The 23,687-nt window shown below is 45.3% G+C and overlaps 1 protein-coding gene across 5 annotated transcripts in view; it reads right to left on the reverse strand.

Annotated features, from left to right (window-relative positions):
- Positions 1–249: 249 nt before the first annotated feature.
- Positions 250–23,687, reverse strand: part of TEKT3 (tektin 3) — a 156,500-nt gene continuing 133,062 nt past the window's right edge. Inside the window, exons 1-8 of one of the 5 annotated variants that reach the window (XM_048817573.1) lie at positions 21,613–21,695; positions 16,055–16,662; positions 15,131–15,214; positions 10,735–10,805; positions 9,448–9,591; positions 7,608–7,830; positions 2,440–2,594; positions 250–623 (exon numbers count right to left, since the gene is read on the reverse strand). In XM_048817573.1, coding sequence (XP_048673530.1) covers positions 407–623; positions 2,440–2,594; positions 7,608–7,830; positions 9,448–9,591; positions 10,735–10,805; positions 15,131–15,214; positions 16,055–16,633 — 1,473 coding nt within the window. In that variant the 5' untranslated portion in view covers positions 16,634–16,662; positions 21,613–21,695 and the 3' untranslated portion in view covers positions 250–406. The other 4 variants (XM_048817577.1, XM_048817576.2, XM_048817575.2 and 1 more) reach the window with 4 other exon arrangements.

The raw sequence follows: 23,687 nt of genomic DNA on the forward strand, positions 1-23,687 counted from the left end.
CTCTAATTGCAGAGTATTTTTAGTTTTACTTCTGCCTTTTTTTGCCCCACCAGAGAGAAACAAAGGAGAGAGACCCTGCAATTTTAGATTTCTAAAATTACAGGTTGAGACGACAGGAATAATTCCCACTATGGAGTGGAATCTCTCTGAGTGTCAAACAGCACCCTTTCAGATAGTCTCTGCACATTCTATGAATAAGTATAGCCACCAAGGTGGGGAGAGGAGGGGAGAGTCCCCCAAGACACAGTCTAACACAGAAAGTGATAATTTAATTCTTATTAGTGCATCCTTTAATACATGAAAAATATAACCCTATATTATTAAAACACCATAGTGCCACCGAGGAAACCCCCTATATATGTGCTTTCATTAATCAGAGCAGGGGAAGCTTCAGGGCTATATTGGCCTATGCATACCCCACCAACCTAAGAGTGTTGGGGAAGGTCTTACGCATCCCCATGCACTTCTCCTGATCAATGAACAGGGAGTTGGCTTTGACAGCCAGGTCATGCTCCAGATTAGATTTGGTGTGGACCAACATCTGCAAGGTGTCCTCTGCATCCCTCAGCCTCTGCTGAAGGCTCTGAATAGTGTCATCAATTTCATGGACTTCATTAACCAGGCTAGAAGACAACAACAAAAAAACAGAGTTAGTAGATTCTAGGATGGAAATAGTGCTATAACTTAGCTTTTGGTGCCGTTAAATACCATCTTGGTTACATTCTGAATGTATTGCATGCACATGTTTCTGACTTAAGGCTGATCCTGGATCCCATTGAAGACAATGGCAGAATTCCTTTTGCCTTCAGTGGGGGTCCTTTAACAAATAAACTGCTCTCAAACTCTAGTGACACATGGAAACAACTCACATGACAAACAGCGCCATTTAGAAAAGTGATGGAAAGCTGTGGTTTCCTGTTCTCATTTTCTTTTTCTGGGTTTTTCCTTGCTTACGCACACACCAGATGCAAATGTGTGTGCACGTACGCGCACACACACACACACACATAGTGTAAAGGGTGAAAAACAGCAGAATTTAAAAATTAAAGAAAATAATATGAATGATGGATGAATAAAGACATTCAGGATGCCAAGAGAACAGTCAGGCGAAATAATTTTAGATACAATGACTAAATAGAGTTTACAGTTGTCTTGCAGATCTTTACATTGACTCACTGCAAAGATGCACTATTGTTAGTTATCTCAGCACACCAGCTGTATTGTAATGTACTGGGTGGCGGGTTGGGATGGTCTAGCGTTTAGGGTGTTAGTCTGGGATTTGGGAGACATCACATTCTATTCCCTGCTCTGTCACAGGCTTACTATGTGATCTTGAGCAAGTTACTTAGTTTCTCTGGGACTCTTTTTTACATCTGTACAATAGAGATAACAGCATTTCTCTAACTCACATTGTCAGGCATTTGGGAGGCTCTTTGGTTAAGTCTAAGCAGCACTATTACATGAAGGACCAGACTGAGCATGGTCCTTGCACAGATGGACCGACTAAGGGTGTCTTTGTGCACAGAACTCAGGATGGACTCAGTTCTCCTGTGGTAACTGACCAGAGCAGACACTCACTGGAGTACAGTTATATGGAATACAATGCAGTGTGGGGAGCCCTCGCTGCAGGGGTGGTGCGGCCCTGCCCATATCAGATATCTGATAAAGCCACTGAATCAAGACTGGGGGTGAAATTCTGGACCTAGTGAAGTCAAATGGCAAAACTCCCACTGACTTCATCTGAGGTTGCTATTAGGAACTGGGCTGTGGAAGCCAAAAAGCTTTAGCTGGAATATCAGTGAAAAGAGACAGGCTAGGGAGGAAGTGATAGCCAAACCTCCTGCTGAAAGGACAGATCAGGCCCGAGCAGCGCCTTTGGAGACAGACTCCAAAAGGAGGAAGACCCTAGATGCCCTCCCCAGCTCTCCTCTGGGCACTAGACTCCTTTGTAAGAGGAGGTTTAGTTTTCAAAAAAAAACAGCCAAAACACTTCCACACGTAAAATACTATTGAAGGCCCTATCCTGTCAAGTACTGAATGTCTTCAGCTAGTGCTGAAGTCAATGGGAGTTAAGGATGTTCTGCATCTTAAAAATAGAAACATGGCCGCTCAAGAATCTTCTTTAGTGTCTCTCTTGTAAGGATGGAAACCATTAATGTTCTCCTTTGGAGGTGCAAAGGTTTGCATGAGGTTAGCACCATGCCACACAAACCCTAGGAAATTAGTTCACGTGCAATTGACTTTACTACTAACGTCAGGTTTCAGGTAAGAACATAAAAATTGAGCTGTATTAACTTCTCTTTGTCATTTTGCAAACCTGTGAATGCTCCAGTGCTCTAACAGCCCTGAACATCAGTGGAATGGCTGGTGGCTTGTAACAACCACTGCATGGAATCATGTTGCCTTAAACGAATCAGTAACCCTGAACTCCTGCCTTACCGTAACTGGGGGGAATCCCGACACAGCTCCATGTTTGGCCGCCGTGTGCGCTCGTCCAGGCGGGTATGGGCCACCTTTAATGGTGGCCCTTTGTCTCTGATAGCTTTTCGAATGGCTGCTATCGTCATCTCTGTTTGGAAGATTTCTTGTAGCGTCTAAGATTAAACAAAACCAGCATATACAAATGAATGTTGCTATTTAGAGAATAGATTTTTGTGTTTTCTCTTTTCCCCTCAAAATTCTATCACATAGCAGGAGATCCTAAATTTAACAAGCAGCCAACATTATACCCAATACAACCTCTGTCTTTTACACCACAGCTGGCTGACAGGTTTACGTTTTGATCCATATTCACAAGCAAGGAGAAAGAGAGGGAAATGGCTTGCTGGGAGAATAATATTTACAAAGGTGGCATTGATATTGGGCTCTCTCCAATTCCCACTGACGTTACTGGCTCCCCTACTAATGGCCAGAATGGGAGCAAGATCAGATGCACACAAAACTACAGAACTCCTGCCAACAGGGTGAGGATCTTCTTTTTAAGGCTTATCTTTAGAGAAGGAAGCAGCTTCTAGTTCTGACTGTCCTCAGGGCTGGATTAAGGTTACGAGGGGCCTAAGGCTAATGGGAGGAAATGGCCTAAGTATGAATTACATATTGCAAAAAATTATGAAGTCATCAAACATTTCTTTACATACATATTTACATATTATTTATTTATGTAAAATTAACAAGTTTATTCTACTCTCACGACACCCAATTCTTCAAACAGATACTTCTGAGTAAGAGGTAGCATGGAGGGTGAGGGTGCTACACTGTCCTTCTCTTAGGTCTCCTTCCTCCTAGGTAGTGGAGTACTCATCTGCATGAGGATGAGCACTGCAACATGCCCATCCTGCCCACCTCTTCCAACCTTGTGCTTCTACCCTAAGCTCTCCACATGGCACAGTGCAAAGCCAAGCCCTACAGGTGTTTCCCCAAGCTATGGACTCTACACATATCCTATCTTACTCTGACTGCAGACTGGGAGGCAGCCAGCTTTTATTATGTAAAAGAAAACCATTCAGGTGTGAAATCCAGTGAAGTTGAGGAAACAGTAGTGGGAAAATTACATTTTAGGTTGTCTTGTTCTGAAAGCTGCCTCCCAGTGTTGCACTGGCTGAGGACAATGAAATACTGTTTTCACACTGAACCCAAATATTATTTGTGGGATGATACCCAGTTTGTATAGTTAATTGCCAGTGATTCACCACATCAGGCCATTCTGTCCCCAAGCTCTTCCACAATTGGAATCATAGAATAGAATCATAGGACTGGAAGGGACCTCGAGAGGTCATTTACTCCAGTCCCCTGCACTCATGGCAGGACTAAGTATTATCTATTCTAGAATGTGTGATCAGCAGCTCTGACAGGAGGTTTTTTAAACAAGAGTTCTGTGTGCACCAGTCCCCTACATCCGATGAAGAGAGCTGTAGCTCATGAAAGCTTATGCTCAAATAAATTTGTTAGTCTCTAAAGTGCCACCAGTACTCCTTTTCTTTTTGCGGATACAGACTAACACGGCCGCTACTCTGAAGCCCCCTACAGTTTGCATTTGTTTGTTTTAAGCTTTCTGTAAGTAAAAGGTAACACCTAGAAGGGATACAGATCTTTAGATGGTTGCCAGCCCAGTCAGAATACTTAGCACTTCTGTACTATGTTGGCTCTTCAAAATCATGGTACAAACATTAAACAAACATAATCTATAGTTTGAATGACTAGGAGTTGACAAAACAGAGCTATTCCCTGTTGTGTTCTCTGCCCCCCTGAACAAAAAGACTTCACTGAAAATCAGCATCTTAAAAGAACCGTTAAGGATCTTTTTTCCTTAAAATGCTCAGTTTAGGGGAGGAAAGTGAGATTCTGCTTATAGCAGGTGTAAAAAAGCAGAAGGGACCAAAATCTATTCTTGTGAGAAAATCTGTTCTCCCTGAAGTCAATAAGACTCCACAGGTGTCACTGTCAGCAGGAATTGGCCTGTGTTCTCATTCCCGTCTCAAATCACATTCCATACCCAACACTTTCCACTTGGGAAGAAGTTAGTTTGAGTTGGGGCAGAAAAATGAAGACTAACTTCAGGTTTATTTAGCTTTAAGTTTTTGGAATGAAACTCAAAAGAAATCAGATGTGAGGTACTTTTATGATGGATTGAGCTGTTAGAGAATCAGCAAATGGACAGAACCTGCCTTTAGCCTATTCAGCCAGTCTTTCTATCATAGCCTGCTAAGAAGTGGATTTAAAATCCTTGAGGGAGAGGGAGGGAGAAACCCACAACATTGTGTGCTGAGCTCCCTCCAGTGCTTTTGCAACCCCTTAAAAGTACAAAGATGCGTTGGCCTGTGGAACTAGGCTGAGCGTGAGGGAAGAACTTGGTTGCCAGTACAGAAAAATACATCAAAGAAAAAAATTGGATTTCTTTGATTTTTAGAACAGTTCAATACAGTATTGAACACAGTGCATCATACATCTGAAGCCCCTTGATGGAAGGTACTGTAAAAGTTAAAGTGCTGATATCCAGAATGGGATGTTTTGTTTTGTTTTTCCTACAAATGTGTGGAAATTCATTCCTTATACATGGGAGGGACAATAATTCTGGCTGGACAATGCTAGCTCAAACTACACCCCTGGCTGGCACGGGTTCCCGTGGTAACTGGATTTTTAGTGTCCAGTCACCAGTGTTAACCAGATACCTGGCAGTGTTCCTGCAGCATAGGGAGACACAGCAGGCTGCCGGCTGAGCTCCTTCCAAGCCACAGGGGGCTGCTTTGCCTCTCCTGCTGGCAGAGGAGTGCTCCATCAGGGCTACAAGAGCAAGCTCGCTCCTCCTCACCCGGCCTGGCCGCACCCCCTGCCTGACCAGTAGGGCCTAAAGAATAGGAGGGCCTACGGCTATATCCTTATTAGCCTAATGGTTAATCTGGCCCTCCTCCATAGTGGAGATGCCAGCGGAAACTAGGTTTTGGAATACAGCAGTAGGTCTACTGGACTCTGGGTGCCTAAGGCTACTTGTTTCTTGTCCACCAGCAGAAACCAAGAAGGACTATAAAAGGATTCTACTCATAGGCGTAGTTTGGCTTCTATATTTGGGGGGAGGAGGGGCAGAGATCCAGTCAAACTAATGGGGCCGCACGAGGGGGGCAAATTCTGTGCCTGCCTGAGGCTTGCAATTGCGGGGCCAATGCCCACCCTATCCCTACCCCAAACTATGCCCATGGTTCTACTGGAGCCTGCTGGACTTCCACTGGCCTGATTTCAAGAACCATTCCAGGGACAAGGATCGTTCAGATGGAGCATGGCAAAATTATACCTCCCATTGCTAGCTAATCTCCCTGTTTCCCAGTGAGCATTCAACACGAGCGAGAGCAGATGATGTCAGTGGGGGGCAGCCTTGGGTTCCCCTGGGAATGCCATAGGGGTTCTGCCATGAAAGGGTACAAAGGCAGCGCACTGAATCCATGCCAGAGGCCCTAGCCATGGTCACATCCCTGCCAGCACCATCACTTTTGGGGCTGTGCTTGTCCTCTGCGGGCTTCCTGGAAGAAGAGAGACTGTGGTGGCATGATGCTGCCTTAATCTCCCATTCAGGGAACTTTATGCCCCTCGGGGCTCCCAGCCAGGTCTTTGATGGCAGAAGTCAGCACAGACAAGTGGTCCCCAAATGTTTTCAGTGGTGCCCCCACCCCCCCCAAACACACCTGGTCCATGTTCACCTGGAGCCACGGTCGGGGGCTGGGAGCAGGGCGAGAGCCAGGGCCATGGCTGGGGCTTGGGTCGAGGCTAGAGGTGGGGCTGGGGCACTCCTTCCCCACACCCCATGGGGGCTGAACCGAGTCCTTCCACCCCATGAACGTTCTTCTGCAACCCCCTGGGGGGGCTGCACCTCAAAGGGGACCACTGGCATAGACCCTGAGCTGAATGGAGCCATGGGTATTTGGCCACTATTTAGAAAGTCATCCCTGCTGTAACTCCACTGAAGTCCATCACATCACAAGGATGAATTTAGCTCAGTAGACATAATGCTGCTGTCTCTTGGATCTTAAAATGAAGCATTACTAAGATCTCTTGGTGCTGTCATCTTGTCAATGAAAGTTTTATAAGGAGCCCTCTATACAATTAACATTTAAAATTAGCTTTTGCCATGAAAGTGGAATAGCCAGGCTGAAATACGGTCCCATCAACCATCAGAGTTTAGAGCCTGATCCAGCTTTGATTAAGTTCAGTGGAAGACTCCCATTGACTTTAGTAGCCATTGGATCAGGCCCTTCATGAGCATGTTCCTGGAAATAACTTTCCCACATGATCTACCTGTATCAGACAAGATGTCCCTTTACCCTACTCTCAGTTTATTCTCCACTTGATTCAAAACACCAAAAACATCCTTGGTATTCGAAGAAATTTCTGCTGTGAATGTGAAGCACCAATATTAAAGGCAACCCTTTCAGGGGAAGAAGGGGTTCTATGAAATGTTACAAAGGCATCCAGTTGATGGACCTAAGTACAACAATTAGAAAATTTATGAAGCTGTTGGATTGCTGGCTAACTGGGAGAAACAAACAGGTAATTTTATTAGCTAAAAAAATCACAGTGGCTTTTTCAGCTTCTCAAGAAATGACAAGTACTAACAAACAATTTAACAAATACACACGAAAATGCTACTTCAGACAAAATAGAATGTTCTTCAGTAGTTCTGGTCAAAAATTTCCAAATTTCAAGTTTTCAATGAAATATTTTGTCAAAATTTTGCATTTCAACCAAAAAAAAAAAAAGGCAACAAATAAATACATTCAACATTTTTGTGAAATGTTTCCCCCCATTTTTTGACCAGCTCTATTGTGAAGTTAAAAAATCTAATCTGTGGCTCCAATTTATAAGCAACAACCTTGAGGAAAACCTAGAAAGTTCAGATTTAGGTTAGATATTAGGAAAACAGCACTGACTATATAGATAGTTAAGCACTGGAACAGGTTACTAGGGAGGTTGTGGAATCCCTATCATCAGTTTTTTTAAAGAACAGGTTAGACTAACACCTGTCAGGGATGGTGTAGGTTTACTTAATTCTCCCTCAACACAGAGGGGATGGTTTAGATGACTTCTTAAAGTCTCTTCCAGCCCTACTGTTCTACGATTACCTTAGCCAGATGTGTCTGGATCTTATTTTTGGCATCCGCTGTCTCAGAGATGCGATTAGTGAACGCGACGTTCCCTCTGTTGAACTGGTTCCACATCTCATTTGCAGTCACAACCAGCAAGTTTTCAATATCATCCCTCAGTTTGGAGGAGGCAGCTCGTTCACTCTGGGAGCGTAGAATATTATCATCTGTAAACTTGGCCCAGGACTCTGGCACAGAGATCCTTGGAAAAACAAAACCAGAGGCATGCAATAGCATAATGTAGCTGAGGCTGACTACAGGCAACTGCATATCCTATTAGGGAGGAAGTTGGATTAAAAAATTATCCTTGCTGGAATCTGTGATCCTGACTCTGACGCATAAAAATTAGACTATCCAGATACAGTATATTCAATAACGCTGATCATTCAGAAAAATATAAAGTCTGCCATATTCATGAAAACAGCTCTGACATGTTATGCAGGCTCCATGTACACAGTCTTAAATGGTGACTTTTGGATCATGTTAAAGATTTTAATAAAACCACATCTTTCTAAACAGTTTGAGTATGTTCAAGCTTCAGGGGACAAAATTATAATCAACTCACTCCAGCCGGTAAGATTTATAGCAACGTCACACTGAATAAATAGTACATGTAGTTCGTCCTAGTCATATCTATTTATTCAGAGTGAAATCCATCCCTGTACAAAGGGCCAGAACAAGGCTGATGCAACCCTTAATCCCAGGTAAGTCCCATTTCAGACATGCCAGCCTGCTGCACATCTCATCCACCTTCTGTGAATTTGATCAGCTTTGGGCTTCATTCATTTTCGTCGTTATTCTGTTGCACATCCAAATTCCTCTGGCCCCAGTAGGGAGGTAATTAATAAACATTTAAAGATTAAAAAAATCTATTCCAGCCCACGAAGTACATGTGTGCAAGTGAACATTAAATGTACTCCTTTAGCCCTCCACCAGCTATGGTACAACCACCCACGTACTGATTTATATCCTCATTCATTCACTGCAGGGCCAAGGTTGACTAATGAAGAGCAGAACTGTATCTCAAGATCAATGCTCTTCCTTTCACTTCGTTCCCATTTTGTTTATATTATGCCCATTACCAGGTCTTCTTTGAGCAGCAATCAAAACCAACAGTCGTCGTCTAAGTGAAGGTTGCAATTCAGATTTAGTGTGCTATAGATCAATGCTGACTTATATAGATATAAAATATATATAAAAATATTTGAAAAATAAATGTGAAGTTTAACAACTACATCACAGACCAATAGCTAATACATGCATGTTAAACCCAACAACGTCACTTTAAATTAAGGCTGAGATTTTTTCAAAGCCGCCCAAGGGATTTGGATGCAGAATCACATTAATTTTACTCAGTTGAGTTTCTAAATCACTTAGGCAGCTTTGGTATTCTCAGCCTGAGTGTCTCAAATTAGGCTTTAGATGAACTTTACTCTTCCTTTCTTCTTCTGTCTGCTGCCTCCGTTCTACCTCTCCCGTGCTCAAACTCGCAATCTCCCTCCTTTATCATACAGGAAGACTTATATCCTGCCCACACTGTAATCTTTTGGTTACAGTGCACTCAACAGAGTCACTATACACTTAACAGACTGTACAGTTTCCACTGATTGTTAAAACATGTGCTCTAAAATGACACATGGCTGTGGTCTGTGTGTATTGGGGGAGGGCACGTAGCAGCCCATAATAAAGGGAAAGCTGACCTCTCCTGAGAGAGCCATCTCAGTAGCTTCGGCCAAAGGTCTGGATCATGCAGGCAGAACTTTTTCTATCCAGTCCCGTGTCCCAAACAGCTTGAACATAATTCTCAAGATGTACTTACGTTGCATCAACCCGTTCCACTCCTCTGTAGTAACTGATGCCATCAGAAGTGTTCCTTAGATGGTGACACTTGTCATCGATACGGTGAGCTGTTTGCTTATCACTGAGGTCTTTCTCCAGCTCGTGCTGGGCTGCCCTGTCGGATCTGTAACATCAGAAAAACCATTATTGCAGAGTAAATAAAAATGAGCATAACAGGCCACATCTCCAGCTCTGGGCAGTCCCCTTCTGCACTACTCCAACTAGGCAAAGGGGACTTAAAGCTCCTCTAATGGGTCCGAGAGATGATGAGGGGGCAGAGCTGATGTAACAGACGCTAATGGACAAATCCATGGAGTAGCCCTGCAGGTACTTAACACCAGAGGCCAGTTCAATTCCCAGCTAGCCCAAGAACTGGGGAGAAACAGAAGAGCGGTTCAGAGGTACCTTTACTTATCCCATCATCCCACCTGATGTCAAGCACAAGATTGCTAGTATTTACTTAGCATAGGAATATAAATTCAAAAGAAATGGGAAGAGTTTACTATTTCTGAATGACCCGAACAGGAAGAACATGCCTGTGAGAAGGGGATATAATGACACCTTCCTTTTGTAGCACCTTTCATCTGCTCATCTCTAAGCACCATACAAACATGGATCAATTCAAGCCACAAGAGACCCCTGTGAGCGAGATAAGTGCTATCCCTATCTTCAGGTGAGGAAAATGAGGCATAAGATCACATAGCACCTCAGTGGTAGAGCAAGGAGTAAGAATCAAGTCTCTTGAATCCTAGTAAAGTTCTGTAATCGTTAGATGATACTTCCTGTAATAAATGTATGTATGTAATAAATGAAGGAATGATCTGGTAGCTTCAAAATATCCCTGGCCTGTTTCATGTATCCCTTTAGAAGGGCATTTCAGGCCAGATGGTCTAAAGATCAGAGCTTCCATTTACGCACCAAAACAAATGGCCAGATTTCCAAGAGAGCTCAGCACTTTGGGTGAATGAGCTCTTTTGGAAACCTTGCCCTAGGTCCACAGCAAATATTTCTTACCCATGGTGGAGTCTCTCTCTAAGTGAAGCTACTCTTATTAAAAAACAACACTGCATCATACCCTTTGGGTCTACACCAACTTGTTCAACAATTAGATCAAATTTAAACAAGAGCTGAGCAATTGTTAAGTGTGCGAGACATTTCTCCCCCATAACCTGTATTTTTTGAGGGGGGAGGGGATTTGCTGAGGTATTTACATTAGAAATTAGAATATAATGCTACTAAGAAAAGTTGAGGTGAAACTCTTCCTTACGCAAGCTGGGCTATCGCCTTATCCAGGTGGCGTTTCATCCTCTCCTGACACGACTTGATGACGTCAACTTCCTGGTCAATTGACAAAAATCAAAATTCCGTCAATGTCCTTGCTTATGAATTCAGGTAACCCTCATGCTCCTATGTGGCCTCTTTGAACTCGAGGTTTAGACATGCAGCAGTAACCCTGTGCTGTGTGCCTGCTACTCCTTACTTCCCAAGTGAGCATGCAGGAAGTGTGGAAGGAGTAAGCAAAGCCTTGGCTTCATCCCTCCCACACACTGTGCAGTGCAGCTGAGCCAGCACAATAGATGCGCAGTGATGAGGAAGTAACTTTAGTCCTGTTCTTGGCTCTGCCCTGACTTGAGGCGTGAATTTAGGCAGTCACTGCTTGGGCCCAGTAAGAAATTCCTGCCCCGCTGGAGCAACCTGGGTGCAGGGAGGAGCAATTGCATCCTTGGGCGGCTCCTGGTATGGGGCAGCTATGCACTGCCCCTGATCCAGGTCAGGTTGTTGTTCACAGTCAAGCCCGACATGAAATGTCTTTGTTCACACACAATGAAATACACGCTCTGCATGGATATAGCACCTTCCAGCTGAGGATCTTAAAGGACTTTGCAGATGTTCCTTATGCATGTGGATTGTGGCTAGTCTTTATATGATAGGTAAGGTGCGGGAAGGAATAAGGTGCCCCCCCACATACTGGGGGGCCTGCATAAGGGCTACTACTAAGTTACCCCCAGTCAGGGGACAATTCACTGATAAGGGGGTAGAAAAGTGCAGAGAGGGGCAGGGAACAGATGGAACCATGGCTCCATCCCCCACTGTGTACAGGCCAATATATTGCACTCCTCATGGCGTATTGCAGTTACCCCCACCAGCATAACTGAGGAGCTCTGACCAGTATCAGACTCCTGGTGGGCTTGTCTTCATTACAGTTGTGTTAAAACATGACCATGAGGAGTCAGACTAGCTAATATGATGCTGAGCACAGCTTTGCGGTCAGTGTTGACAAGCTACACTCAGCATCCTGCCCGCTAGTCTGGAGTATACCCTAATGAAGGCAAGGCCTAGATAGAATATCACCCAATGCTTCCCCTTTTAATTTACATGAGTTTACTCAGGCCGACTGTTCATCTGATCACCCTCTACACACTGGGGTTTGAATTTCACATTAGTCCCATGGATTTCCAACCACTGTACCCTACTTGCTGTCTTTGGCAACTGATCTAATTTTCATCATTGTACTTGGGAGCAAGGCATTTATTATGTATCTCCCTACCACATGGCAGGGATGGCTAATTCTACGATGACAGAAGCACGCTCCCATGTTTCCAGCTGAACATGCCACAATGATACATGGCTATTCATAGTCTGAAATCAGAAAGGTATTTTCTTTGAAGTCACAAGCCACTTGGTCACTTGTTCCTCAGTGAATGTCAACTTATATAGGCAAATAATACACAGACATACTCAGGGCTGGCTCCAGCATTTTTGCTGCCCCAAGGGGCAAAAAAACCCAAAAAACTTGCCGCTGAACGGGGAGGCGGAATCCTGCCCGCCGAACACGAAAGCAGAGTGATGGTGCGGCCGCCGACCGAAGAAGAGTTGTGTCCCTGCCACCAAATTGCTGCCGAGTGCGAAACGCATTGTGACAGAGGGGCCACTGAATTCCCGCCGCCGCGGGCAGATTGCCTCCCCAAAGCCTGACGTCCTGCCGCCCCTTTACATTTGCTGCCCCAGGCACCTGCTTGGTTCGCTGGTGCCTGGAGTCGCCCCTGGACATACTGTATCTGGGGAATGCCTTCATCATAAGGAAACAACACATTCCTAACAGAGAGAATCACATTGAAAATGTAACCACTGAATAGCTGTGTCCCCTTATAGTGCACTGGAATTGGGAAGTAGCTCTTTAAATAGTTTGTGACACTTTTAGTGGTGCTCTCTGTGTCTCAGAAGCCACCAGCACCCTGCCAGAGCAGCAGTGTATGTGTACTGCTGGGCTTTGTATGTTGATGGATGTTTATTAAACATAATTATGTGCACCCCACTGGGTTCCTTTATATTATATTTGTGGTGTAAAAATCAAACGACAACAATTGCAATGAAGGTGGAATCCTAATCCAAAAGTTCAGTGAAATAGGGAGCGATTGCAGAGGCCTCATGAAACTGAAACTGCAGCCTCAGGTACTGCGAGTGAACTGCTCATTGAGAGAATTTTTTCTCACGAGTCAGGTCCCCAAAAGTCATGAGCTTGTATTAAAAGAAATCGAGATTCAGTTCTTTTTATTATTATCTTCTGGGTTCTGAGGCTTGAGATGCACAGTTGGCTCATGTTTTCCAGCTTTCCTCCATTACCATGAGGGCTCAGAACTTGTTCTGAAAAACGATGAAATTTTAGATTCAAACCTAATCACCTGCCTCTAGGTGCTGGGTCTTTCAGAAACATAGCAAATATTGTGAGCCTCCTGCAAAATCACAAGAGTTGGCAACAAAGGCCCCTCTTCTCCTTTCACCGAGTTAAAGGCAATTGCATAAGTTAGAAAGAATTTCCATTATTTGTATTGCAGTAGCACCTAGGAGCCCTAGTACAGGACCCCCTTGTGCTAGGTGCTGTACAAACACTGAACAACAAGATGGTTCCTGCCCCAAGGGGTTTACAATCTAAGTATAAGCCAAGAGAGACAGACATCTCTCTCTAATATCTTAGGACTGACATGGCTACAACTACACTACATTGGACCTCCTACAGTATGTCATGGTGCAGCTACCTTAAGTGTCTCTCCAGAAGCCAATTACCCACTTTTCCTGTGACAGACAGACCGACCTTCTCTTCATGCTGGGTCCTGGCCTCCTGTGAGCTTCTTTATTTAATGGACAGTGGGGAACAAATGCACAAGCTTTCTAAAGAAGTTCCACTTGCAGGTAGAGACCAGCCCTGGAAGATTTCAACCCCAAAGATGAAAGTCTTTGAGTACTAGAGCAAGTGGGTTGCAACAGGAACTAATCTGCAACCTTGACTACAGCAGTTCTTAGTGGAGTACCTTCTACCCTCCTTATCAGACTGATAGTTAGAGTTTCATCTTTATGATGTATTTAGTCTCTGTTCTGTTATCTGAAGGAAAATGTCTTGTATAACTGACTTGGTATGTTAAATGTAATATTATGAGTGGGTGAGGGCCAACATAAAGAAGCCTTGTCATCCAGCCTCATCAGATATCTGAATTAAAATGGTTGGTTAAATGTTTTGGTGACTCAATGTTAGCACTGAAGGTGCTCACAAATTGTACAACAGGATGGATGGACGGATAGAGGGGTGTGTAAGAAGAGAGATAGGATAGAGCAAGCCTGATCTAAAGCCTACTGCAGTTGCAGCCAATGTGAGTCGATTGATTTTAGTTAGTATGTTTTATGCTTTGCTTAACAGGTAGTTAGTGCTGCTGGATCAGCCCCTCCCGCGATAAAACCTTCAGGAAAGGAGCTGTCCTATGGTCATTTGTGCTGGAATGCGCCTTGATGCCTGCCCCGAAACCGGGAAGATCCCCAGCGCTCTGTGGGAGGTCAGACTATCCACATAGAGGCTCCATTCCTCTAAGCTGGCACTGCACTGCCAGTTGCCCCTTGCCTTGCTAGTACAGCCACATTACCAGAGATTCTCTCTGGAAGTGGCTGGCCCCACACGGCCCCTTAAAGGAGGATCATCATCAAGGAATGGGCCTCAGGCTGAATCCTCTTTCCTTACATCCAGAGGTGAAAGTAAGCTGGCACCGTACGGTATGGCATACCGGCAAGAGCCAGTACACAGTTGGCCATACCTGCAGGAGGCAGCTTCCCCAGGCCGGTGATTTAAAAGAGCTCTGGCCCCTGAAATTGCCGCCAGAGCCCCGCTGCCGGAGCCCTGGGGTAGCGGCGGCAGCAGGGAACCCCAGGGCTCCAGCATTGATATAAAGGCCCCGGATATTTAAAGGCCCTGCCTCTTCCGGGTGAGGCACCACCCCTTCTGGTTGAGGCCCGCCCCACTCAGGACCCCGGCCCTGTGTACCGGTAAGTCCCTTAAGTTACTTTCACCCCTTCTTACATCAGCTCTGCACAGAGCTGATGTGTTTCCCAGCCCAGCCCCTGACTGGATCTCCTCCGTGGAGTTGGAGGAAAGGGTAGATGGTGCTGCAGAGGCAGCTGAACCCCACCATTCCATATGGGAAGGCTGATGACTGCATGGAGCGGGTCCCCTCCATGAGTGGATCTTGGGGACAAGATCTGGACCTAGTAAGTATAAGGAGAAATTATGAGGACATAGGTCATGTGTTAAAGTACAACACTGGGTACTGTTGGTCAGCACGGAGCTGTCTTTGCAGTTAAATGCCCCATTCCCTAGTTAGGCTGTTACAAAAACTTACTGTCAACAGCTGTTTTTCCACATCATCATGGACTAGGTCGATTCCCATCCTCTTCTCTCGATGAAGTAAGCACTCTTGGGCTACCTGTTTGGTAAATAAATATAGCTGTCAACTATAAGATGACCAATAAAGTTACACCAGAGAGCTCTGGAAAAGTTCCAATTGCTTAACGTTCATGCTGTTCAAAACTAGATGTTTATCACACTGCAATATTCAGTAGTGGCAGTAAATCTTTGCACTTAGAATGGGAATTTTTCCTTTGGAACATATCTTCTCTGGGGTGTCATGAGAAAATGTCATATGTGGAGAAGGGTCATCTTTTAAGACATGCAAGCCATGCCAATACAAAAGTACCTATTTGCCATATGCTGGTGTGTTACTGATAATAAATAGCCAAGCTAAAATATCCAAGTGATCAAAACATAAAGGAGCACATACATCCCTTTTCAGAGTAGCAGCCGTGTTAGTCTGTATTCGCAAAAAGAAAAGGAGGACTTGTGGCACCTTAGAGACTAACCAATTTATTTGAGCATAAGCTTTCGTGAGCTACAGCTCACTTCATCGGATGCATTCAGTGGAAAATACAGTGTAGCACCAGTTGAACTCAGAGATGAATTTAGCCTGATCTGAGCCTTGCAATAAAACATGGTAAATTGTGACCTTAATTAGGATTTTTGATGTAGCGCATGAGAAAATATTTAGTTAAGTAAATACTGTTCCTAAGTGCTCAACAGGCATTGGACAGGAAATGTATCAGATGTCAAGGGCTTTGTTTATCTCCAGCTTGGCTAAGGGCCTCTTAATAAAAGACATTCATCCATAACGGAGCTCAAATGAAACTTAATTAGACATTTGAATGGCTGCAGATGGGGAACTGATAGGCTATAATACATCACAGCATTTATCAATGAAACTGATACTTACCTGGAGGGGACCTTCTGTTTCAGCCAAGGCCCTTTCCAATCGTTTCTTCATGTCTGTAAGAGCATTGGTCTCCCCAATCATCTCATCTATCTCGTGATTGAGCTCTGATTTCCAAAATGCTATATCATTGACCCGTTCTCCCAGATTTTTGGTAGTGTCTGTTTGGGTTTTCCTTGTTTGCTGATTTTTGTCCTGGATCATGCGGGATGTGTCCACTCTTAGCCTCTCTGCGCTGTGCCGGGATGTCTCTGACTCTTTGTAATTGGTCAGGTTGGATCTGTACCAGTCATCAGGGGTATACCTAGTGAAAAGCGCTGTTCTATTGGAAACAAAGGGAAGCATCTTGCTTTGGGTTAGCCCTTGGGAGCTTTTGGAGAAGGGAGCCAAAGTAGGAGTGATGGCTGCTACTTTATAATAAGTGCTGGGTCGCCATGGAAGGCTCAAGCTATGGGTCAAAGAGTAGTGAGGGAAACGGTTCTTATAGCTCGATGCCATGGTGCTGATAGCTGGTAGGAAGTTAGTTGGTGTTGGTCTTGGGTGGGCATAAGTTGCCGTTAAAGTAGAGCCTACAAGCTCCATGATGGAAAACTGCTATTCGCTTTTACTTCCTGCATAAAACAAACACAAAAAGACAACAGAGAATCATCTCATTTAGCAAAGTCCCACTTAGATGTAACAACACCTCTTCCATAAACACATGCAACTCATAATAAAAACACTAACGTGTACAATAGTTGAGTATCAAAAAGACAGGCCTAAAACTCTCGAAAGCAAAGCCCTATCTCACAGTGCTCCATATATTTGGATACAGGAGGATTGAAATTTCCTAGGCCTGGTCTACAGCAAAAAGTTAGCTTGAACCAGCTACGCCACTCAGGGGTGTGAAAAATCCACCCCCCTGAGTGATGTAGTTAAGCCAACTTAACCCCCAGTGTAGATAGTGCTAGGTCAGGAGAAGAATTCTTCCATCAGCCTAGCTATCACCTCTTCAGGAAGTGGATTACCTACACTGATAAGAAAACTGCTTCCACTGGCCTGGGTAGTGTTTACACTGAAGCGCTACAGCAACACAGCATCTGAAGTGTAGACAAGTACTTAGTTATTGCTCAGTGTCACTTATTGAATTGAAGCAAAGGCCATATTGTGCCATGACTTTTTAAGCAGAACACCATACTGAGGAGAATAGAAAGTTCGGCTTAAAAATGATGGCATTACACACTCCCAAATCTTTACTACTGTCCATAATGCAGAGCTAACGGAAGTGCAGAAGCAAGAGCTGTATTTCATTCTACCTCATTTATCATCAATAGGTCCTGATTCTGCAAACCCTTACATATTATTATTGCCCTGGTATCTAGGAGCCGCAGTCATGGGACCAGGACCCGTTGTGCTGGGAGTTGTACAAAACACAGAACAAAAGGACAGTCCCATCCCCAAAGAACTTACAATTTAATTATAAGAGAGGAGACAACTGGAGGATACAGATACAGATTGGGGAGCCAAGGAAACAATGTGTTTTATTTTACTTATCTGAGTAACCCCATTAAAATCAATAGGGCTACTCAGATACTTTAAATTAAGCATGCACCTAAGTGTTTGCAGGATTGGGGCCACAGGGACAAACCCACACATTTGGTTTTCAGTAGAAGCAGTCTTTTCCTCATATCTGCCCAGGGTGTACAGGGCAGAAACTGCACGTAACTCCTAGTTCCAACATCTGCAATAATGAGCAACAATATACCAAGCGGAAAGAACATAAGCTCCACTTTCAGAACCTAAATGCAGTGTTGCTAAGGTGGAGCAAGGCAAGCAAACATCTTTTTTTGACTTGCAAGGAGAGAAAATTTGATGTCAAAGTCACCAACGTAGAATAAATATTCTTGAAAAGAGAAAAAAGAATAATTACCTGAAGGTCAGCCTTTTCACTCTTAACCATTGTTACACTTCAAAAGTCATTTGAATAAACTTTCCCTCACTGTCACCCTGGAGTGAATGACCCCACAAGAGGATTTTCCGGGAGCGGGGGGGGGGGGGGGGGAGAGGGGGAATTTTGTTTCAAGTAACTGCATACTGTACTGTGTTTGCTATTGTTCTTTTCACTTTGAGGTCATTAGCTAATTGTGTGTCAGTAATACAATACTCATGGCACTCAAAAGGTAAATATTTACTTGTATACAATACCCATAATCCATTCACAAACACACTGAGGGGTATGTTGTGCTGATGGGGAATTCCCTTATGGTTACAAGAGTTGATTGCTGGTTTAAATAAAAGGGATTTTTGGCTGCCCTAGAAAGATAGTAGCAGCTCCTGTAGTTGGAGCAACGGTCTGCAGGCAGATGATGGACAATACCGTCGACAAAGCTACAGTATTCGTAGAAATTCAAGATAGAAAATGTGTTCTCCAAAATTTGTTCCTTACAGTTAAATAAAAACCCTTCACATATTAAACCTGTTCCAATATTCATATTGTACAAACATCAATACGTTTATTTTTTGATGTATTTGTATTGGGTAACTCCTAGGAACCCTGTAACGGCCCCTTGTGGGAGGTGCTGTGCAAACACGGAACAGACAGACAGTCACTGTCCTAAGGGATTGATAATCTAAGGGTACGTCTTCACTACAGCTGCTACAGAGGCACAGCTACAGTGCTGCAGCTACGCCACTGCAGTGCCCGCGGCATAGACACTTCCTACAGCAACAGAAGGCGGCAGCTAGGTTGATGGAAGAATCCTTCTTTTGACCTAGCTGTGTCTACACGGGGGTAGGTCAACCTAACCATGCTGCTCAACATGCACCATTTTTCACAGGCCTGAACAACATGGCTAAGTCAATCTCATTTGTAGGAGTATGCCAGGCCTAAAGAGTAAAGGTCCTGATTCAGGAAAGGGTCCCTGCTCAGGAATGGTGCTTAGCCTGAAGCATGCACTGAAGTCCTATTGAAGTCAATGGGACTTAAGCACTTACTTCATGTTAAGCATGTGCTTAAGTGCTTTCCTGAACAGGGATAGATATAAGCACCTGCTGAGGTGTTTTTCTGAGTCAGGACCAAAGAGGAAAAGAGATGTGATGTAGCTGTATTTTCATTCTAATGATCCTGCACTGATACAATGCCTATTATCCACATGGATCCTAAGCCACTGTACAAAGTGAATAGACCTATGTGCAAGCCACACACACACACACACACACACACACACACACAACACAGATCTACCCACCAATGAAGTGGAGCCATCTCTAGGGAGTGAAGATTAGTAGCTATTTAACAATGCACCACAGTGGAGGGTTTGTCCACATGGGGAAATGACTTTATTCCTTAAAAAGTGGAGTCATACCAGAATAATGTCACTTCTATTTCAGAATAGAGTGTCCAGACAGGGAGTTATACTGGCATAGCTATAGCAGTATAATTGTTCCACTACACCTACGCTGGCCAATTTCCCCATGAGAGAGACTGGTTTATATTTAAAGTTCTAAACCTCTGTGGAGGGAGGGTTTCTTGAGTTTTAGTCACCTCAGCAACAACGGAAGAAAACCTGTTCCTTCCCAGGAGCAAAACCAATAAATCCTGATGATTTATAACTGACATTCCTAGAAGGGACTAGAAAGGAGACACACAACATGCTTGAAGCAGCAGACTAAGAAAAATATAATGTCTTAATATATTTAGCAAATGACAATGCACATCAGAAAAAAAAATATAGAGGAGTGCAGGGGTCAAAATAGGGGCCACTGAGTGCCACAAAATAGATAGCTTACAGACCTGATTCCGATCCAACATACACTATTGTACATCAGGAGTACCACCATTGAATTCACTGGACCAGACCCTCTGCTAGCCCTTTGATTTCAATGGAGCTATGATGATTTTAAACCAGCTGAGGATCTGGCCAAGTGGAATTATGCAGATGTAAAAAGTGTGAGATCAGAATCAGGCAACATGGAAGGAAAGACACATGAAAGTCTAGGCTGCTGCTATACTAACCAATAATAAACATCTATAACTCATCTTTGGGGTGCTCAAACAAATGTTGCTTTAGCAGAGCAAAGTATTATTATTACTAATGAATGATTCCTAATATAAATGATATAGAACATAATACTGCAAATGATCATGCCAACCAACGAAAACTAGTGAGGTCATGGAAGGAGAAAAGGACATTCTCAGAGGCCAGGAAACTATTAAACTTCAGAGTTGGGAACAGAACATTTGGGCTGGAAGAGGAAGGCAAGAAGCCACATGCAGGTCTGAAAACTGCTATAGATCCAGGAAATGCTGTACATGTTTTCAAATGTCTGGAAAGAACGACTAGGTGACCTACTAAGTCTTTTCCATCTCTAGCTTCTATGAGAGTGCTTTGACGTGCTCAGTGAACAGTGCTTGAGAAGTGTGAAGTGTTATTAATAGCAATAATAAATAGCAGGTAACTTAGCAAATGCTAATACAAACCACAGAAAAAGAGAGAGATGAGTAAGAGGAGGTACATGAGATGAGTACATTCCCTGCATCTGTGAATTTATTAAACTTAAGTGCCCACCCCTCTCGGCTGCCTTGGTGTGTGGATGCTCAACCTAAGACCTCTAGCACCTGATCTCCGGAGATGCTGCTGAGTTGAGATCAACAGAAGCTGTGGGTGCTCAGTATCTCTGAAGATTCAGGACCAAAGTGTCTCAACCTGGAAACCCCAAATTAGCAAAAACTTTTCAAAATGTGGCCCTTTGAGCTGGCTGTTTTGGCAGGGCTAGGATTAAATTCCATGGCCAAATCCCACTAATCAATTATTGCCATTGTGTTGTCCCCCTAATATGGATTCTCCCTGTCCCCACTGCACATATTTAGATCTTGGAAACAAATAGTTTTGGAGTCTGGAGGACAATTTCTATGGCTTTCCTCTCCTAATAAATGCTTGTCCTTCCCCTGCTGACACACACATTTAGAAAGAGGGGAAAGAGATGGTTTGGGGAATGAACAGAGCTATGTTGCCTTGGCTCCCCTACTAAAAGTAAATTCCTTCCCACATCCCTGTATAACCCACTCCCTAAAACTACTAACCCATCTACCCCCCCCCCCACACACACACACACAAAGGTAAATGGCTGCACCCTGTCAGCCCTCCAAACACGTACATGGGGTGCAGAGTACTTTCTTGGGTTGGGGGGATAAGTTTCCCTGGATTCCACTCCCACCACTAGCTTGTCTATAGGACTATAACAGTATCTCCTTGTCCCCCACTTCACACACACAGATTTCGTTCTGGGGAAGGGAGATTTTGGGGGAGTGGCCAATCTAAATTCCCCTGATTCCCTCCCTACTACATTATTGCCTCCCCTTCCCTATCCCCCTTGAAGCTCATGCAGGCTGGGCAGTGACACGGGGGGGGGGGGGTTGGGTTCCTGCCCCCTGTGCTGCCCTGGTGCTTGGTGGGTCCCTTTCTGTTTGTAGGTCCCCAGCAGCCCCTGCCAGGTGCTCCCTCCTCACTGTCTTCCCAAGCCCCCTTGCAGCCACTGGCTAGGGGGGCTCCTGGATGGCAGTGGGAGGTGCAGACACTCACCTGGCTGCTGCTGAAGAGGGAGGGAGCCTTCTGCATCCACAGGCTGCTTGCAGCTCACTCAGTGCTCAGAGCATCTCCCTCCCTCCCTCCCCCAGCTTCTATGCCCACCCCCTTCTTTGTGACACACACCAACCCAGCCCCACCCATTGGCCAAGAGGGGATGGAAGGGGAGGGAGCGAGGAGGGGGGAGCGTTGCTAAGGACTCACAAGATGCTTAGTAACCGAATTCTCTTCAGGAGGCCTGGCTGGCCTGGGGATCTCCTTGAACTTGGGGCTGGGGAGCTAGTGGGAGCACCAGGGAGCATCCCTGTACAGCCCTGGCAAGACACCTCGTCCTTCCTTGTTATCAGTGTAGCTAGCATTTGAACAAAACAGTCACAGTTCTTAAAAGCACTCATTAAAAATCCCGCTGAAACCACTTACAAGCAAAACACAGCCACAGCATAACCTTGGGGCAGGTCCTTGCTCACTTCTATTTTCCCATCTTACCTCTGACTTCTGCTCACACCAGCAAGCTCAATTTCCCATACTTCACTACACTTAAGCTAACTTCAGGTCAAAGCCTAATTTAATTTCTATTTAACATAGTCTATAGCAGGGGCGGGCAAACTTTTTGGACTAAGGGCCACATCAGGTTTTGGAAATTATATGGAGGGCTGGTTAGGGAAGGGGGTCATGGCCCGTGTCCCACCTCCTATCCGTCCCCCCCTCCAGGACTCCTGCCCCATCCAACCCCCCCATTCCTTGATGGCCCCCCTGGGACCCCTGCCCCAGCCAACCACCCTTGCTCCCTGACCCCCACCCCTAACTGCCCCCCTCCGCCCATCCAACCCCTCCTCTCATTCCTGACTGCCCCGCCCCCGGGACCCCTGCCCCAGCCAACCACCCCTTCTCCCTGACTGCCCCTGGACCCCTCACCCCTAACTGACACCTGCCCCTAACTTCCCACCCCCCCCCATCCAACCCCTTCTCTCCTTCCTGACTGCCCCTCCGGGGCCCCTGCCCCATCCACCCCCCCTGCTCCCTGACCACCCCCCACTGCCCCATCCCACCCCCCTCTCATTCCTGACTGCCCCCCACCCAGGGCCCCTGCCCCATCCAACCCCCTGCTCCTTGACCACCCCCCACCACCCCATCCCACCCTTCCTCTCATTCCTGACTGCCCCCTCCAACCACCCCTTCTCCCTGTCCCCTGACTGCCCCCTGCCACTCCATCCAACCTCCCCTCCTTCCTGACTGCCCCCCCCCGGGACCCCTGCCCCCATTCAACCATCTGTTCCTGCCCCAACCCCTATCCCCACCCTCACCCTCTGACCACCACCCCCGGACACCCCCCCAACCCTGGAGCCGGGCCACCCGACCGCCACCACCGCGCAGCACAGAGACCGGGTCAGCGGTGCACCAGCGGCAGAACGAGGTGAGGCTGTCAGGGAGAGGGGACAGCAGGGGAGGGGCCAGGAGCAAGCCTCCCGCGGGCCGGAGGGTCCCGCGGGCCGGATGTGGCCCCCGAGCCATAGTTTGCCCACCTCTGGTCTATACGCTACAGCAGGGAGGAGGAATTAGATTTATTTTAGTTTATTGCTTCAGGTAAACTATTTGCACTCTGATGGGGAATGCGGATGAATGTCAGATTAAATGATTGTTTGCAGTGTTGTTGTAGCCATGTTGGTCCCAGGATATTAGAGAGACAAGGAGGGTGATGTAATATCCTTTATTGGACCAACTTCTATTGGTGACAAGCTTTTGAGCTACACAGAGCTCTTCTGCAGGTCTAGGAAAAATATTCAGGCTGTCACAACTAAGTGCAAAGTGGAACAATAACAGCTATGTGGGTGAAACAGGACAAACACTATCCTCTCAAATTAATTCACACCGAAAAATGATAAAATACAAAAACCATCATATCACCTGTGGGTGAACACTTTTCACAAAACAATCACTCCATATCTGTCCTCTCAGTCTTCATCCTGCACAACAGCATCAAAAGACAAGCCTGGGAGCTTAAATTCTTAACTTTGCTAAAACTAAAATCATGGTCTTAATAAAGGTTTCAGAGGAACAGCCGTGTTAGTCTG

The sequence above is a fragment of the Caretta caretta genome, chromosome 14 (assembly GCF_965140235.1).
Source record: "Caretta caretta isolate rCarCar2 chromosome 14, rCarCar1.hap1, whole genome shotgun sequence".
Taxonomy (NCBI): domain Eukaryota; kingdom Metazoa; phylum Chordata; order Testudines; family Cheloniidae; genus Caretta; species Caretta caretta.